This window comes from Nerophis ophidion, linkage group LG04 (assembly GCF_033978795.1).
Source record: "Nerophis ophidion isolate RoL-2023_Sa linkage group LG04, RoL_Noph_v1.0, whole genome shotgun sequence".
In the NCBI taxonomy this organism is placed as follows: Eukaryota; Metazoa; Chordata; class Actinopteri; order Syngnathiformes; family Syngnathidae; genus Nerophis; species Nerophis ophidion.
In genome coordinates this window covers 85070821-85091225 of record NC_084614.1, presented here as the reverse complement: position 1 = coordinate 85091225, position 20405 = coordinate 85070821, and the positions used below count along the sequence as shown (strand labels likewise).

Sequence of the window (20405 nt, the reverse complement as noted above, 5' to 3'; positions counted from 1 at the left end):
AGGACACACATCATCCTAGGACACACATCATCCAGGACACACATCATCCCAGGACACACATCATCCCAGGACACACATCATCCCAGGACACACATCATCCCAGGACACACATCATCCCAGGACACACATCATCCAGGACACACATCATCCCAGGACACACATCATCCCAGGACACACATCATCCCAGGACACACATCATCCCAGGACACACATCATCCAGGACACACATCATCCCAGGACACACATCATCCCAGGACACACATCATCCCAGGACACACATCATCCCAGGACACACATCATCCCAGGACACACATCATCCCAGGACACACATCATCCCAGGACACACATCATCCCAGGACACACATCATCCCAGGACACACATCATCCCAGGACACACATCATCCCAGGACACACATCATCCTAGGACACACATCATCCCAGGACACACATCATCCCAGGACACACATCATCCCAGGACACACATCATCCCAGGACACACATCATCCTAGGACCACATCATCCCAGGACACACATCATCCCAGGACACACATCATCCCAGGACACACATCATCCCAGGACACACATCATCCCAGGACACACATCATCCCAGGACACACATCATCCTAGGACACACATCATCCCAGGACACACATCATCCCAGGACACACATCATCCCAGGACACACATCATCCCAGGACACACATCATCCCAGGACACACATCATCCTAGGACACACATCATCCCAGGACACACATCATCCCAGGACACACATCATCCTAGGACACACATCATCCCAGGACACACATCATCCCAGGACACACATCATCCCTAGGACACACATCATCCCAGGACACACATCATCCCAGGACACACATCATCCTAGGACACACATCATCCCAGGACACACATCATCCCAGGACACACATCATCCCAGGACACACATCATCCAGGACACACATCATCCCAGGACACACATCATCCTAGGACACACATCATCCTAGGACACACATCATCCCAGGACACACATCATCCCAGGACACACATCATCCCAGGACACACATCATCCTAGGACACACATCATCCCAGGACACACATCATCCCAGGACACACATCATCCCTAGGACACACATCATCCAGGACACACATCATCCTAGGACACACATCATCCCAGGACACACATCATCCCAGGACACACATCATCCCAGGACACACATCATCCTAGGACACACATCATCCCAGGACACACATCATCCCAGGACACACATCATCCCAGGACACACATCATCCCAGGACACACATCATCCCAGGACACACATCATCCCAGGACACACATCATCCTAGGACACACATCATCCCAGGACACACATCATCCTAGGACACACATCATCCCAGGACACACATCATCCTAGGACACACATCATCCTAGGACACACATCATCCCAGGACACACATCATCCTAGGACACACATCATCCAAGGACACACATCATCCTAGGACACACATCATCCCAGGACACACATCATCCCAGGACACACATCATCCCAGGACACACATCATCCCAGGACACACATCATCCTAGGACACACATCATCCCAGGACACACATCATCCTAGGACACACATCATCCCAGGACACACATCATCCCAGGACACACATCATCCCAGGACACACATCATCCCAGGACACACATCATCCTAGGACACACATCATCCCTAGGACACACATCATCCCAGGACACACATCATCCCAGGACACACATCATCCTAGGACACACATCATCCCAGGACACACATCATCCCAGGACACACATCATCCCAGGACACACATCATCCTAGGACACACATCATCCAGGACACACATCATCCCAGGACACACATCATCCTAGGACACACATCATCCAGGACACACATCATCCCAGGACACACATCATCCCAGGACACACATCATCCCAGGACACACATCATCCCTAGGACACACATCATCCTAGGACACACATCATCCCAGGACACACATCATCCCAGGACACACATCATCCCAGGACACACATCATCCCAGGACACACATCATCCTAGGACACACATCATCCCAGGACACACATCATCCCAGGACACACATCATCCCAGGACACACATCATCCCAGGACACACATCATCCCAGGACACACATCATCCTAGGACACACATCATCCCAGGACACACATCATCCCAGGACACACATCATCCCAGGACACACATCATCCCTAGGACACACATCATCCCAGGACACACATCATCCTAGGACACACATCATCCTAGGACACACATCATCCCAGGACACACATCATCCCAGGACACACATCATCCCAGGACACACATCATCCTAGGACACACATCATCCCAGGACACACATCATCCCAGGACACACATCATCCTAGGACACACATCATCCTAGGACACACATCATCCCAGGACACACATCATCCCAGGACACACATCATCCCAGGACACACATCATCCAGGACACACATCATCCCAGGACACACATCATCCCAGGACACACATCATCCCAGGACACACATCATCCCAGGACACACATCATCCCAGGACACACATCATCCCAGGACACACATCATCCCAGGACACACATCATCCCAGGACACACATCATCCCAGGACACACATCATCCCAGGACACACATCATCCCAGGACACACATCATCCCAGGACACACATCATCCCAGGACACACATCATCCTAGGACACACATCATCCCAGGACACACATCATCCCAGGACACACATCATCCCAGGACACACATCATCCCAGGACACACATCATCCCAGGACACACATCATCCCTAGGACACACATCATCCCAGGACACACATCATCCCAGGACACACATCATCCCAGGACACACATCATCCCAGGACACACATCATCCTAGGACACACATCATCCCAGGACACACATCATCCCAGGACACACATCATCCCAGGACACACATCATCCCAGGACACACATCATCCCAGGACACACATCATCCCAGGACACACATCATCCTAGGACACACATCATCCTAGGACACACATCATCCCAGGACACACATCATCCCAGGACACACATCATCCCAGGACACACATCATCCCAGGACACACATCATCCTAGGACACACATCATCCCAGGACACACATCATCCCAGGACACACATCATCCTAGGACACACATCATCCCAGGACACACATCATCCCAGGACACACATCATCCTAGGACACACATCATCCCAGGACACACATCATCCCAGGACACACATCATCCTAGGACACACATCATCCCAGGACACACATCATCCCAGGACACACATCATCCCAGGACACACATCATCCTAGGACACACATCATCCCAGGACACACATCATCCTAGGACACACATCATCCTAGGACACACATCATCCCAGGACACACATCATCCCAGGACACACATCATCCCAGGACACACATCATCCTAGGACACACATCATCCCAGGACACACATCATCCCAGGACACACATCATCCTAGGACACACATCATCCTAGGACACACATCATCCTAGGACACACATCATCCCAGGACACACATCATCCCAGGACACACATCATCCCAGGACACACATCATCCAGGACACACATCATCCTAGGACACACATCATCCCAGGACACACATCATCCCAGGACACACATCATCCCAGGACACACATCATCCCAGGACACACATCATCCCAGGACACACATCATCCCAGGACACACATCATCCTAGGACACACATCATCCCAGGACACACATCATCCTAGGACACACATCATCCCAGGACACACATCATCCTAGGACACACATCATCCTAGGACACACATCATCCCAGGACACACATCATCCTAGGACACACATCATCCTAGGACACACATCATCCTAGGACACACATCATCCCAGGACACACATCATCCCAGGACACACATCATCCCAGGACACACATCATCCCAGGACACACATCATCCTAGGACACACATCATCCCAGGACACACATCATCCTAGGACACACATCATCCCAGGACACACATCATCCCAGGACACACATCATCCCAGGACACACATCATCCCAGGACACACATCATCCTAGGACACACATCATCCTAGGACACACATCATCCCAGGACACACATCATCCCAGGACACACAGCAGGCATGACTTGGACGTACTGAGCGTCTTTTGTCCTTGTGGGGACAATCAATCAATCAATCAATCAATCAATCAATCAATCAATCAATCAATCAATCAATCAATCAATCAATCAATGCTTATTTATATAGCCCTGAATCACAAGTGTCTCAAAGGGCTGCACAAACCACAACGACATCTTCGGATCGGATCCCACATAAGGGCAAGGAAAAACTCACAACCTAGTGGGATGTCAATGCGAATGACTATGAGAAACCTTGGTGAGGACCGCAGATGTGGGTAACCCCGCCCCTCTAAGGGAGACTGGATGCAATGGACGTCGAGTGGGTCTAACATAATATAGTGAAAGTCCAGTCCATAGTGGATCTAACATAATATTGTGAGAGTCCAGTCCATAGTGGATCTAACATAATATTGTGAGAGTCCAGTCCATAGTGGATCTAACATAATAGTGTGAGAGTCCAGTCCATAGTGGGTCCAACATAATAGTGAGAGTCCAGTCCATAGTGGATCTAACATAATAGTGTGAGAGTCCAGTCCATAGTGGATCTGACATAATAGTGAGAGTCCAGTCCATAGTGGATCTGACATAATAGTGAGAGTCCAGTCCATAGTGGATCTAGCATAATAGTCAGAGTCCAGTCCATAGTGGATCTAACATAATAGTGAGAGTCCAGTCCATAGTGGATCTAACATAATAGTGTGAGAGTCCAGTCCATAGTGGATCTGACATAATAGTGAGAGTCCAGTCCATAGTGGATCTGACATAATAGTGAGAGTCCAGTCCATAGTGGATCTAACATAATAGTGAGAGTCCAGTCCATAGTGGATCTAACATAATAGTGAGAGTCCAGTCCATAGTGGATCTAACATAATAGTGAGAGTCCAGTCCATAGTGGATCTAACATAATACAGAGAGTCCAGTCCATAGTGGATCTAACATAATAGTGAGAGTCCAGTCCATAAAGGATCTAACATAAGAGTGAAAGTCCAGTCCATAGTGGATCTAACAAAATAGTGAGAGTCCAGTCCATAGTGGATCCAACATAATAGTGAGAGTCCAGTCCATAGTGGATCTAACATAATAGTGAGAGTCCAGTCCATAGTGGGTCCAACATAATAGTGAGAGTCCAGTCCATAGTGGATCCAACATAATAGTGGGAGTCCAGTCCATAGTGGATCTAACATAATAGTGAGAGTCCAGTCCATAGTGGGTCCAACATAATAGTGAGAGTCCAGTCCATAGTGGATCCAACATAATAGTGGGAGTCCAGTCCATAGTGGATCTAACATAATAGTGAGAGTCCAGTCCATAGTGGATCTAACATAATAGTGTGAGAGTCCAGTCCATAGTGGATCTAACATAATAGTGAGAGTCCAGTCCATAGTGGATCTAACATAATATTGTGAAAGTCCAGTCTATAGTGGATCTAACATAATAGTGAGAGTCCAGTCCATAGTGGATCTAACATAATATTGTGAGAGTCCAGACCATAGTGGATCTAACATAATAGTGAGAGTCCAGTCCATAGTGGATCTAACATAATAGTGAGAGTCCAGTCCATAGTGGATCTAACATAATAGTGAGAGTCCAGTCCATAGTGGATCTAACATAATATTGTGAAAGTCCAGTCTATAGTGGATCTAACATAATAGTGAGAGTCCAGTCCATAGTGGATCTAACATAATATTGTGAGAGTCCAGACCATAGTGGATCTAACATAATAGTGAGAGTCCAGTCCATAGTGGGTCCAACATAATAGTGAGAGTCCAGTCCATAGTGGGTCCAACATAATAGTGAGAGTCCAGTCCATAGTGGGTCCAACATAATAGTGAGAGTCCAGTCCATAGTGGATCTAACATAATATTGTGAGAGTCCAGTCCATAGTGGATCTAACATAATATTGTGAGAGTCCAGTCCATAGTGGATCTAGCATAATAGTCGGAATCCAGTCCATAGTGGATCTAACATAATAGTGAGAGTCCAGTCCATAGTGGATCTAACATAATAGTGAGAGTCCAGTCAGTAGTGGATCTAACATAATAGTGAGAGTCCAGTCCATAGTGGATCTAACATAATAGTGAGAGTCCAGTCCATAATGGATCAAATATTAATAAATAGACGCATTTTGGTGTAAAAAACCAAACAAGTTTTGTCCCACTCTATATTTGAGTTGGACGCCCCTGTTGTATCATAATTGCGTTCTTAATATAGTCCCCGCCCCTCGTGGTGTCGTCACGCTCGTCCAGCCAATGGCGCTGGAGGGGGCGCGGCCTAGAGGGAGCCGGTGTGGAAGGTGGAGGCAGTGCGGTGGCGCGGCGGCGGGATGCACCACGGCGGCGAAAGCTTCATCCACGCGGAGCTCTTCCTTTTTATTTTTTGTACGGGCTTTGTCTCGTGGACGCGGATGAGCCGCGCCGCCGCCACCGGAAAATGCGGACGGACATGAGGATATTGTTACTTTTCTACGCGGCGCTGCCGAAGCTTCTCGTCTCGGAAGGTCAGTTAAGTGACGGTTTCCACGGCGCGTGTTTGTGTAGATAAATACGTCACGTGTCCAATGGCTGCCATCTCATTAGCATATATGCGGTGTTCCATCCATCCTAATCTACCGCTTATTCCCTTCTGGGGTCGTCCGTCATAAACCCGCTCTGTGACGCGTTAGAAAGCCGCCAATTGGCCGTAATGATGCATGCTGGGTAGGAATGTTGGCTTGTTGTTTGTTAGTCATCCTTCTGATTCTCCCCCAGCAGTGAGTGAGGAGTGTGAGGATGGACAGTTCCAGTGTGACAACAAAAGGTGTATCCCCACCTTGTGGAGGTGTGACGACGATGACGACTGCTCGGACAACAGCGACGAAGATAACTGCCGTAAGTCGTGTCAGTCTGGGGGGGGGGGGGGATTAATTGACATTCTCTTGCCTCAGGTAGGCTACACCTGTAGGCTAGAAACTGAGTTTTGTTGATGTTGACTGCCACCTAATCGATGCTAACATGCTACGCTAATCGATGCTAACATGCTATTTACCGGCGGTGCTAAAGCAGACATGGCACAGAGATGTACGGATAACCTGCAGATGCATTTGCAACGATAAAGTCAACGGAATCACAATGGTGAGTTTTGTTGATGTTGACTGCCAGCTAATCGATGCTAACATGCTATTTACCGGCGGTGCTAAAGCAGACATGGCACAGAGATGTATGGATAACCTGCAGATGCATTTGCAACGATAAAGTCAACGGAATCACAATGGTGAGTTTTGTTGATGTTGACTGCCAGCTAATCGATGCTAACATGCTACGCTAATCGATGCTAACATGCTATTTACCGGCGGTGCTAAAGCAGACATGGCACAGAGATGTACGGATAACCTGCAGATGCATTTGCAACGATAAAGTCAGCGAATTCACAAAGGTGAGTTTTGTTGATGTTGACTGCCAGCTAATCGATGCTAACATGCAACGCTAATTGACGCTAACATGCTATTTACCGGCGGTGCTAAAGCAGACATGGCACAGAGATGTATGGATAACCTGCAGATGCATTTGCAACGATAAAGTCAACGGAATCACAATGGTGAGTTTTGTTAATGTTGACTGCCAGCTAATCGATGCTAACATGCAACGCTAATTGACGCTAACATGCTATTTACCGGCGGTGCTAAAGCAGACATGGCACAGAGATGTATGGATAACCTGCAGATGCATTTGCAACGATAAAGTCAACGAAATCACAAAGGTGAGTTTTGTTGATGTTGACTGCCAGCTAATCGATGCTAACATGCAACGCTAATCGACGCTAACATGCTATTTACCGGCGGTGCTAAAGCAGACATGGCACAGAGATGTATGGATAACCTGCAGATGCATTTGCAACTATAAAGTCAACGAATTCACAAAGGTGAGTTTTGTTAATGTTGACTGCCAGCTAATCGATGCTAACATGCAACGCTAATTGACGCTAACATGCTATTTACCGGCGGTGCTAAAGCAGACATGGCACAGAGATGTATGGATAACCTGCAGATGCATTTGCAACGATAAAGTCAACGGAATCACAATGGTGAGTTTTGTTAATGTTGACTGCCAGCTAATCGATGCTAACATGCAACGCTAATTGACGCTAACATGCTATTTACCGGCGGTGCTAAAGCAGACATGGCACAGAGATGTATGGATAACCTGCAGATGCATTTGCAACTATATTACATTTCCTTCCACCCACATTTAATGCCAAACAAACACTTACCAATCGACGGATTTAAGTTGCTCCATTATCACAAGATGCGAAAGTCCTGATCGTTTGGTCCGCACATTTTACCGGCGATGCTAACGCAGCTATTCGGCCATGCTATGGCTATGAATAGCGTCAATAGCTTCAGTTTCTTCTTCAATACTTTCATACTCCGACCATCCTGCTGGCTCCGCTGTGAACGGGACTCTCGCTGCTGTGTTGGATCCGCTTTGGACTGGACTCTCGCGACTGTGTTGGATCCATTGTGGATTGAACTTTCACAGTATCATGTTAGACCCGCTCCACATCCATTGCTTTCCTCCTCTCCAAGGTTCTCATAGTCATCATTGTCACCGACGTCCCACTGGGTGTGAGTTTTCCTTGCCCTTATGTGGGCCTACCGAGGATGTCGTGGTGGTTTGTGCAGCCCTTTGAGACACTAGTGATTTAGGGCTATATAAGTAAACATTCAATGTTTATTTTTTTTATATAGCCCCAAATCACAAATGTCTCAAAGGACTGCACAAATCATTACGACTACAACATCCTCGGAAGAACCCACAAAAGGGCAAGGAAAACTCACACCCAGTGGGCAGGGAGAATTCACATCCAGTGGGACGCCAGTGACAATGCTGACTATGAGAAACCTTGGAGAGGACCTCAGATGTGGGCAACCCCCCCCCCCCCTCTAGGGGACCGAAAGCAATGGATGTCGAGCGGGTCTAACATGATACTGTAAAAGTTCAATCCATAGTGGCTCCAAGACAGCAGCGAGAGTCCCGTCCACAGGAAACCATCTCAAGCGGATCAGCAGCGTAGAGATGTCCCCAACCGATACAGGCGAGCGGTACATCCTGGGTCCCGACGAGCGGTCCATCCTGGGTCTCGACTCTGGACAGTCAGTACTTCATCCATGGTCATCGGACCGGACCCCCTCCACAAGGGAGGGGGGGACGTACGAGAAAAAAGAAAAGAAGCGGCAGATCAACTGGTCTAAAAAGGAGGTCCATTTAAAGGCTAGAGTATACAGATGAGTTTTAAGGTGAGACTTAAATGCTTCTACTGAGGTGGCATCTCGAACTGTTACCGGGAGGGCATTCCAGAGTACTGGAGCCCGAACGGAAAACGCTCTATAGCCCGCAGACTTCTTTTGGGGCTCTAGGAATCACTAATAAGCCGGAGTCCTTTGAAGGCAGATTTCTTGCCCGGGGCATATGTTACAATACAATCGGCAAGATAGGATGGAGCTAGACCGTGTAGTATTTTATACGTAAGTAGTAAAACCTTAAAGTCACATCTTAAGTGCACAGGAAGCCAGTGCAGGTGAACCAGTATAGGTATATATGTATGTATATATGTATATAAAGGTATATACAGTACAGGCGTAATGTGATCAAACTTTCTTGTTCTTGTCAAAAGTCTAGCAGCCGCATTTTGTACCAACTGTAATCTTTTAATGCTAGACATGGGGAGACCCGAAAATAATACGTTACAGTAATCGAGACGAGGCGTAACAAACGTATGGATAATGATCTCAGCGTCTTTAGTGGACAAAATGGAGCGAATTTTAGCGATATTACGGAGATGAAAGAAGGCCGTTTTAGTAACGCTTTTAATGTGTGCCTCAAAGGAGAGAGTTGGGTCGAAGATAATACCCAGATTCTTTACCGTGTCGCCTTGTTTAATTGTTTGGTTGTCAAATGTTAAAGTTGTATTATTAAATAGAGGTCGGTGTCTAGCAGGACCGATAATCAGCATTTCCGTTTTTTTGGCGTTGAGTTGCAAAAAGTTAGCGGACATCCATTGTTTAATTTCATTAAGACACGCCTCCAGCTGACTACAATCCGGCGTGTTGGTCAGCTTTAGGGGCATGTAGAGTTGGGTGTCATCAGCATAACAGTGAAAGCTAATACCGTATTTGCGTATGATGTCACCTAGCGGCAGCATGTAGATGCTGAAGAGTGCAGGGCCAAGGACCGAACCCTGGGGAACTCCACACGTTACCTTAACGTAGTCCGAGGTCACATTGTTATGGGAGACACACTGCATCCTATCAGTAAGATAAGAGTTAAACCAAGACAGGGCTAAGTCTGACATACCAATTCGTGTTTTGATACGTTCTAATAAAATATTAGGATCGACGGTATCGAAAGCAGCGCTAAGATCGAGGAGCAGCAACATAGATGACGCATCAGAATCCATCGTTAGCAATAGATCATTAGTCATTTTTGCGAGGGCTGTCTCCGTGGAGTGATTTGCCCTGAAACCGGATTGAAAGGTTTCACATAGATTGTTAGACGCTAAGTGTTCATCTAACTGCTCCGCAACAATTTTTTCAAGGATTTTTGAAATAAAGGGAAGGTGAGACACCGGTCGGTAGTTTACCATGAGGTCAGGATCGAGGTTAGGTCTTTTAAGAAGAGGATGAATAACCGCTTTTTTGAATGCTAGGGGAACAGTGCCCAATCGGCAATATAGGACGGAGCTAGACCGTGTAGTATTTTATACGTAAGTAGTAAAACCTTAAAGTCACATCTTAAGTGCACAGGAAGCCAGTGCAGGTGTAATATGATCAAACTTAACCTCCTATTGGCCCAAGACCCCATAGAGGAGCCTCCACTGCTGCACTTTGACATCATGCCCAGGACACACATGGTCTGTAGACCACAAGGAAGTATTTACATGTAGAAACAAATCCTAATATGACCCCTGTAAGGTAACAGCGGTTCATTAAAAACAATTGAGAGTTAGTTGACAGTCATCTCGGATGCGCGTCTCCTTGGGAAAAAAAAAAAAACAGTGCGATTCCAGTTTCCTGTGACGACGAGCCAGTGGCCTACATTGGTGAAGAAAGCACTGAAGTGGTGCCAAGGCTGATCCCAAGCTGTGCGTTTGCATGTTCTTCACAGCGCTCTGTTCTTTTGTGTCTGGGTTAATTATGGCTCAGGAGGAAATCTTGCACCTCCTCACATGCAAACATGCATGCACACTTTCCCTGTCCTGCTGGTTTCCCTGATTTTCTTGGTCTTTTGACAAGGAGATTGTGCGTTATCGCCGTAAAAATGACAGGCAATGTTTGGAGCAGATGATGGATGGATGGATGGATGGATTTATTTATTTATGAAAGAGACATTTTTGTAAACAAGTTAAATGTGTTTAATGATAATACAAGCATGTGTAACACATATAGATGTCTTTCTTTCACGAAGACAAGAATATAAGTTGGTGTATTACCTGATTCTGATGACTCGCATTGATTGGAATCAGACAGTAATGATGATAACGCCCACATTTTCAAATGGAGGAGAAAAAAAGTTGTCCTTTCTGTCCAATACCACATGAAAGTGGTTGGTTTTTGGCATCTAATTCATCCAGCTTCCATACACTTTACAAGAAAAACATTGGCGGCAAATTCCGTAGCTTGCTTGATTGACATTCACGGCACCCGAGGGTCTTGTGAGATGACGCTGGCTGCTGCAAGATCATTATTATGAAAAAATGACAGAGAGGAAGCCGAGAAACACTTTTTATTTCAACAGACTTTCGCGCCGTCCCTTCCGTCAAAACTCTAAAGGCCGACTGCACATTTCCTATCTTCACAATAAAATAAATAAATGATAAATGGGTTGTACTTGTATAGCGCTTTTCTACCTTCAAGGTACTCAAAGCGCTTTGACACTACTTCCACATTTACCCATTCACACACACATTCACACACTGATGGAGGGAGCTGCCATGCAAGGCGCCAACCAGCACCCATCAGGAGCAAGGGTGAAGTGTCTTGCTCAGGACACAACGGACGTGACGAGGTTGGTTCTAGGTTCTAGTACTGACTGTCCAGAGTCGAGACCCAGGATGGACCGCTCGTCGGGACCCAGGATGGACCGCTCGCCTGTATCGGTTGGGGACATCTCTACGCTGCTGATCCGCTTGAGATGGTTTCCTGTGGACGGGACTCTCACTGCTGTGTTGGAGCCACTATGGATTGAACTTTCACAGTATCATGTTAGACCCGCTCGACATCCATTGCTTTCGGTCCCCTAGAGGGGGGGGGTTGCCCACATCTGAGGTCCTCTCCAAGGTTTCTCATAGTCAGCATTGTCGCTGGCGTCCCACTGAATGTGAATTCTCCCTGCCCACTGGGTGTGAGTTTTCCTTGCCCTTTTGTGGGTTCTTCCGAGGATGTTGTAGTCGTAATGATTTGTGCAGTCCTTTGAGACATTTGTGATTTGGGGCTATATAAATAAACATTGATTGATTGATTGATTGATTGAATTGAACCAGGGACGCTCGGGTTGCGCACGGCCACTCTCCCCACTGCGCCACGCCGTCCCTTAAAATTCAAAAAAAATATTCTGGCAAATATAGAAAATCTGTAGAAACAAATTTGAATCTTATTTCAAAGTCTTTGGAATTTCTTTTAAAATTTTTGTTCTGGAAAATCTAGAAGAAATAATGATTCGTCTTTGTTAGAAATATAGCTTGGTCCGATTTGTTATATATTCTAACAAAGTGCAGATTGGATTTTAACCCATTTAAAACATGCCATCAAAATTCTAAAATTAATCTTAATCAGGAAAAATGACTAATGATGTTCCATAAATTATTTTTTAAATTTTTTTCAAAAAGATTCGATTTAACTAGTTTTTCTCTTCATTTTTTTCGGTTGAATTTTAAAGAGTCGAAATTGAAGATAAACTATGTTTCAAAATTTAATTTTCATTTTTTTTGTGTTTTCTCCTCTTTTAAACCGTTTTTTTCATCATTTATTCTGTACAAAAAACCTTGCATAAAATGAAAAAAAATGTACGACAGAAATACCCAGTTTTTTATATAAATATAGATTTATTTATTAAAGGCAAATTGAGCAAATTGGCTATTTCTGGCAATTTATTGAAGTGTGTATCAAACTGGTAGCCTTTCACATTAATCAGTACCCAAGAAGTAGCTCTTGGTTTCAAAAGGGTTGGTGACCCCTGGTGTAGACCATCTATTATGTTTTTCCCCACATCCAGACATCCATCCATCCATCCATTTTCTACCGCTTATTCCAGACAACAGAACGTTATTTTTAAAGACCTACTGAAATGAGATGTTCTTATTTAAACGGGGATAACAGGTCCGTTCTATGTGTCATACTTGATCATTTCGCCATATTGCCATATTTCTGCTGAAAGGATTTAGTAGAGAACATCCACGATAAAGTCCGCAACTTTTTGGTCGCTAATCAATCAATCAATCAATCAATCAATCAATGTTTACTTATATAGCCCTAAATCACTAGTGTCTCAAAGGGCTGCACAAACCACCACGACATCCTCGGTAGGCCCACATAAGGGCAAGGAAAAACTCACACCCAGTGGGACGTCGGTGACAATAATGACTATGAGAACCTTGGAGAGGAGGAAAGCAATGGATGTCGAGCGGGTCTAACATGATACTGTGAAAGTTCAATCCACAATGGATCCAACACAGTCGCGAGAGTCCAGTCCAAAAGCGGATCCAACACAGCAGCGAGAGTCCCGTTCACGGCGGAGCCAGCAGGAAACCATCCCAAGCGGAGGCGGATCAGCAGCGCAGAGATGTCCCCAGCCGATACACAGGCAAGCAGTACATGGCCACCGGATCGGACCGGACCCCCTCCACAGGGGAGAGTGGGACATAGAAGAAAAAGAAAAGAAACGGCAGATCAACTGGTCTAAAAAGGGAGTCTATTTAAAGGCTAGAGTATACAAATGAGTTTTAAGGTGAGACTTAAATGCTTCTACTGAGGTAGCATCTCGAACTGTTACCGGGAGGGCATTCCAGAGTACTGGAGCCCGAACGGAAAACGCTCTATAGCCCGCAGACTTTTTTTGGGCTTTGGGAATCACTAACAAGCCGGAGTCCTTTGAACGCGGATTTCTTGGCCGGGACATATGGTACAATACAATCGGCAAGATAGGCTGGAGCTAGACCGTGTAGTAAAAAAAGCCTTGCCTGTACCGGAAGTAGCAGACCATGTGCGAGTGACGTCACGGGTTGTAGGGCTCCTCACATCCTCATATTGTTTATAATGTGAGCCTCCAGAAGCAAGAGCTATTCGGACCGAGAAAGCGACAATTTCCCCTATAATTTGAGCGAGGATGAAATATATGTGGATGAGGAAAGTTGGAGTGAAGCACAAAAAAAAAAAATGCGGCGGCAGTAGGACCGTTTCAGATGTAATTAGACACGGTTTAGCTCGGTTGGTAGAGCGGCCGTGCCAGCAACTTGAGGGTTGCAGGTTCGATTCCCGCTTCCGCCATCCTAGTCACTGCCGTTGTGTCCTTGGGCAAGACACTTTACCCACCTGCTCCCAGTGCCACCCACACTGGTTTGGATGTAACTTAGATATTGGGTTTCACTATGTAAAGCGCTTTGAGTCACTAGAGAAAAGGCGCTATATAAATATAATTCACTTCACTTCACATTTACTAGGATAATTCTGGAAGATCCCTTATCTGCTTATAGATAGATAGATAGTACTTTATTTATTCCGTCAGGAGAGTTCCTTCAGGAAAATTACAATTTTCAGCACAATCCCATTCAAGATCAGACAAACATTACAGGGAGACAGAACAGGATCGCTGACGGGTCTGCCGGCTTCCAGCGCCCCTTACAAAAAAGGTGAGATACAGGTAAATAAGGGGGGGGGGGGTGGTAATGGGAGAAAAAAATAGAAGATTAAAATCAAATAAAAAATAAAAAATCGGTCCTAGCCTGGGCCCTGGAGAGGGGGTGCAGACTGAGGCCAAGGGCAAAAAACAGCTCATAGCCATAGTACACATCCCTCTTACATGCGTGTAAGAGGGAAACATCAAACATCAGAGGACATTAAAGACATTAAAGCAGCAGATACAACCAGACACTTCTACATACAGCTATGAATAAAAAGTAAAAGAAACATATCCACTGTGGTCCATATCCACTATTATTGTTTCAATAGTGTTTTAGTGAGATTGTAAGGTCATACCTGAAAGTCGGATGGCTGCGGTGAACGCCAGTGTCTCTGAGAGAGGCCGAGGAGCCAAGATCACAGCTGCCTTTTTGAGCTGCAGGATGAGGTCGCATAATTCACTGATGTCTCCGGTAAGAGCCGACTTAATATCTTAATTTTCTCATCCAAAAACATGTTCGCTTGACCGCTCTGTGTTAAAGCTTCACAACAAAGAAACACCGGCTGTGTTTCGGTGCTAAAGGCAGCTGCAATCCACCGCTTTCCACCAACAGCATTCTTCTTTGACGTCTCCATTATTAATTGAACAAATTGCAAAGGATTCAGCAACACAGATGTCCAAATTACTGTGTAATTATGTGATGAAAAGAGACTACTTTTTGCCGTGTGTGGTGCTGGGCTAATATGTCCCCTCCAACCCATCATCATTCCACGACATTTTCAACAAGAAACTCCGCGGGAAATTTAAAATTGCAATCAAGTAAACTAAAGCGGCCGTATTGGCATGTGTTGCAATGTTAATATTTCATCATTGATATATAAACTATCAGACTGCGTGGTCGCTAGTAGTGTTTCTGTTGCTAAAGGCGGCCGCAATACACCGCTTCCCACCTACATCGTTCTTCTTTGACGTCTCCATTATTCATTGAACAAATTGCAAAAGATTCAGCAACACAGACGTCCAGAATACTGTGGAATTATGCGATTAAAGAAGACTACTTATAGCTGGGATCGGGCCGGAAAAATAATATCCGCTGCAATCCGAGACAATACTGACGTTTTCAACAGGATACGTCGCCCAAAATTTAAAATTGCAATCAAGTAAACTGAAAAGTCCGTATCGGCATGTGTTGCAATGTTAATATTTCATCATTGATATATAAACTATCAGACTGCGTGGTCGCTAGTAGTGTTTCTGTTGCTAAAGGCGGCCGCAATACACCGCTTCCCACCTACATCGTTCTTCTTTGACGTCTCCATTATTCATTGAACAAATTGCAAAAGATTCAGCAACACAGACGTCCAGAATACTGTGGAATTATGCGATTAAAGAAGACTACTTATAGCTGGGATCGGGCCGGAAAAAAAATATCCGCTGCAATCCGAGACAATACTGACGTTTTCAACAGGATACGTCGCCCAAAATTTAAAATTGCAATCAAGTAAACTGAAAAGTCCGTATTGGCATGTGTTGCAATGTTAATATTTCATCATTGATATATAAACTATCAGACTGCGTGGTCGCTAGTAGTGTTTCTGTTGCTAAAGGCGGCCGCAATACACCGCTTCCCACCTACATCGTTCTTCTTTGACGTCTCCATTATTCATTGAACAAATTGCAAAAGATTCAGCAACACAGACGTCCAGAATACTGTGGAATTATGCGATTAAAGAAGACTACTTATAGCTGGGACAAACTTTGTTTCTCCACAAGGGAAATTCCATCCATTCTTTCATCCACTTCCGCTTATCCGAGGTCGGGTCGCGGGGGCAGCAGCCTAAGCAGGGAAGCCCAGACTTCCCTCTCCCCAGCCGCTTCGTCTAGCTCTTCCCGGGTAATCCCGAGGCGTTCCCAGACCAGCCGGGAGTCTTCCCAACGTGTCCTGGGTCTTCCCCGTGGCCTCCTACCGGTCGGACGTACCCTAAACACCTCCCTAGGGGGGCGTTCGGGTGGCATCCTGACCAGATGCCCGAACCACCTCATCTGGCTCCTCTCCAAAAATATCATCACTTATCTTTTGAAAATGTAGACTGTTAAAATCTTGAAGTCGTCGCCGCTGTTGTTTTCCCAGACTTGGTCAGAAATGGACTTCATAAAATGTCTTCAGATTCACAACATTCAGACTCTATAATAAAAAAGCTGTTTTTAGCACGTCGGTGTTATGCCAACTTCAGATTATCATAATGCCTAATCCTACTTTATTGTGGTCTTTTGTCATCGACTGTGGCCAGGGGGGGGGGGGGGACTACTTTGCAGCACATTTTTAAAAACACTACCGTGCTATCATAAAGATGATTCTTTTTTTTTTTTAATGGCTTTTTTTTTTTTTTGCAGAGGTTCCTTAAAACCGCAGAGATAAAATAAATAGACCACAATCCAATGTCTGTCAAAAGATGGCGGTTCTTTGGAATACACAACATAGGACTAATAGTGAGTTTGAGTTTATTTGGAACATGCAAATAAACATCGCAATTTCCAGTTTCTCTTTTCAACATCTTGGAAAAGGAGTAGGAAGAAGCAGAGAAGTCCGGCCCCATGGTCCTTAGCTTTCTAAAACCATCCATCCATCTTCTTCCGCGTATCCGAGGTCGGGTTGGAGAAAGCTTTTCCTGGGAGAGGCGCCGAAATGTGGACGTCTCCCGGAAAAATCGGGGGAGTCGGCAAGTATGCGGCTGAGCCACATCGGAGAGATCAAAGACCGGAGATTCCGGTTGCCGACCCCTGATTTAGGACAATAGTTGGATTACCTATATTTTCAAATATTCACGTTTTGCAGAAATTCCCACATATCTAGGACGTTCCCATTCCAATGAATGGATGTAGTCATAGTTATACCATCCATCCATCTTCTTCCGCTTATCCGAGGTCGGGTCGCAGGGGCAACAGCCTAAGCAGGGAAGCCCAGGCTTCCCTCTCCCCAGCCACTTGGTCTAGCTCTTCCCGGGGGATCCTGAGGCGTTCCCAGGCCAGCCGGGAGACATAGTCTTCCCTTCGTGTCCTGGGTCTTCCCCGTGGCCTCCTACCGGTCGGACGTGCCCTAAACACCTCCCTAGGGAGGCGTTCGGGTGGCATCCTGACCAGATGCCCGAACCACCTCATCTGGCTCCTCTCCATGTGGAGGGGCAGCGGCTTTACTTTGACTTCCTCCCGCATGGCGGAGCTTCTCACCCTATCTCTAAGGGAGAGCCCCAAACTCATTTCGGCCGTTTGTACCCGTGATCTTGTCATTTCGGTCATAACCCAAAGAGAAGCCCAGACTTCCCTTTCCCCAGCCACTTCGTCTAGCTCTTCCCGGGGGATCCTGAGGCGTTCCCAGGCAAGCCGGGAGACATAGTCTTCCCTTCGTGTCCTGGGTCTTCCCCGTGGCTTCCTACCGGTCGTACATGCCCTAAACAGCTCCCTAGGGAGGCGTTCGGGTGGCATCCTGACCAGATGCCCGAACCACCTCATCTGACTCCTCTCGATGTGGAGGAGCAGCGGCTTTACTTTGAGCTCCTCCCGGATGGCAGAGCTTCTCACCCTATCTCTAAGGGAGAGACCCAAACTCATTTCGGCCGCTTGTACCCGTGATCTTGTCTTTTCGGTCATGACCCAAAGCTCATGACCATAGGTGAGGATGGGAACGTAGATCGACCGGTAAATTGAGAGCTTTTGGCTTCACCACAACGGATCGATACAGCGTCCGTATTACTGAACCCTATCTCTAAGGGAGAGACCCAAACTCATTTCGGCCGCTTGTACCCGTGATCTTGTCCTTTCGGTCGTAACCCAAAGCTCTTGACCATAGGTGAGGATGGGAACGTAGATCGACCGGTAAATTGAGAGCTTTTGGCTTCACCACAACGGATCGATACAGCGTCCGTATTACTGAAGACGCCGCACCGATCCGCCTGTCGAGCTCACGATCCACTCTTCCCTCACTCGTGAACAAGACTCCTAGGTACTTGAACTCCTCCACTTGGGGCAGGGTCTCCTCCCTAACCCGGAGATGGCACTCCGCCCTTTTCCGGACTCGGATTAGACTAATTGTGAAGAGAGAAGTCCGGCCCCGTGGTCCTTAGCTTTCTACAACTGTGGCCCTAAAACCATTGAGTTGAATACCCCTGCCATGAAGTGACGTTACTGTCTCTACTGCCGGCTTACCCGACTTTCAGTGTTTCTTCATGCGTGACCAGGGATCCTTTTGACCTTGTGGCCTTCGAAGGACTAAACTTTGCTTTCTACCAGACCATTGCCTTGCTCCGTTTAGAGTTGACCGTGCCTCTGCACGTGCACAGAGAGCCGGCAGGTTAGCCTTGTGCTGCAGCGTCCAGGTTACGCCACGGCAGGCTGACACGGTTTGCCTCTCTGACAGGCTTTTCAGATCGAGAAATGTGTTCCATAAATGAATTATCAGGCGGAACCTTTCTCTTTCTCGACATGTTGCGGAGTGCAGTAAAGCATGAGTGCGCATTGGGGATATATGCTATGAATATAAATGTATGTACTTGGTTGTGGAAGGATGTTTCAATCAGGTTTCTGAATGTCCAAACATCACTTTTCCTACAGTCAGGTGAAACAGGAAATAGACACGGACAGAGGATAAGTAGTCCGGAGCCCATGAACATCACAACATTCTGAGTTCCCTTAATGGAAATGCTTTGGCAGGCTTATTTTTGGCTTTTATCACCCTGACTTTGGTCTTTTGTAAGGGCAAGACATGTTTGCCCGGCTTGAGATCAGGTCTAAGACTTGGTCATCAAAGAAGAGTCTTCAACAAGTCTTGAACTGCTTTGCCAGTATGGGATTTTGATGAATAATAATGTAGTCAGTGCAGGGAGGACTACAGCAGTAATTGTGGTGCCCCTCCCAATATCATATCTTTATGTATCCTCTGTCCTCCAACATCCCATCCCCCACATACCCACCCCCCTGATCGCACTCCTGTCGCACCATCCGCCCCACCATCCCCCCACCATTCTCACTCCAATTCCCCACTGACCTCCACGGCCCCCATAACTACACCCACTATTCATCGCCGATGCAAGTACGCACCAGACACATACTCAACATAAAGAGTGAAACAATGCGTGTCGATACTCCCTCCAACGTCACCCACAATTGTACGATTGATTGCAACTGTACGTTTCTGCAATCTAGTTAGAACTAGAATGCAGAGCTAGGGATGCAAAGTTGATGTCAATATAAGATACCGAATTCCGTCCATAGGAGATGAAAATCATGTTTTGTTTTATTTGTCAATATAGAAGCTCTCATTGATCTGCCTCTCTGTGCCATTTTTTCC

At 46.3% G+C, this 20405-nt stretch overlaps 1 protein-coding gene across 3 annotated transcripts in view; it reads left to right on the top strand.

Moving 5' to 3' along the window:
• The first annotated feature begins 6476 nt into the window (after window positions 1-6476).
• Window positions 6477-20405, top strand: part of LOC133552099 (low-density lipoprotein receptor-related protein 8-like) — a 242223-nt gene continuing 228294 nt past the window's right edge. For 2 of the 3 annotated variants that reach the window (XM_061899428.1, XM_061899426.1), the window contains exons 1-2: window positions 6477-6690; window positions 6941-7060. In XM_061899428.1, coding sequence (XP_061755412.1) covers window positions 6624-6690; window positions 6941-7060 — 187 coding nt within the window. In that variant the 5' untranslated portion in view covers window positions 6477-6623. The remainder of the gene's footprint in view (window positions 6691-6940; window positions 7061-20405) is intronic. The other variant, XM_061899427.1, reaches the window with a different exon arrangement.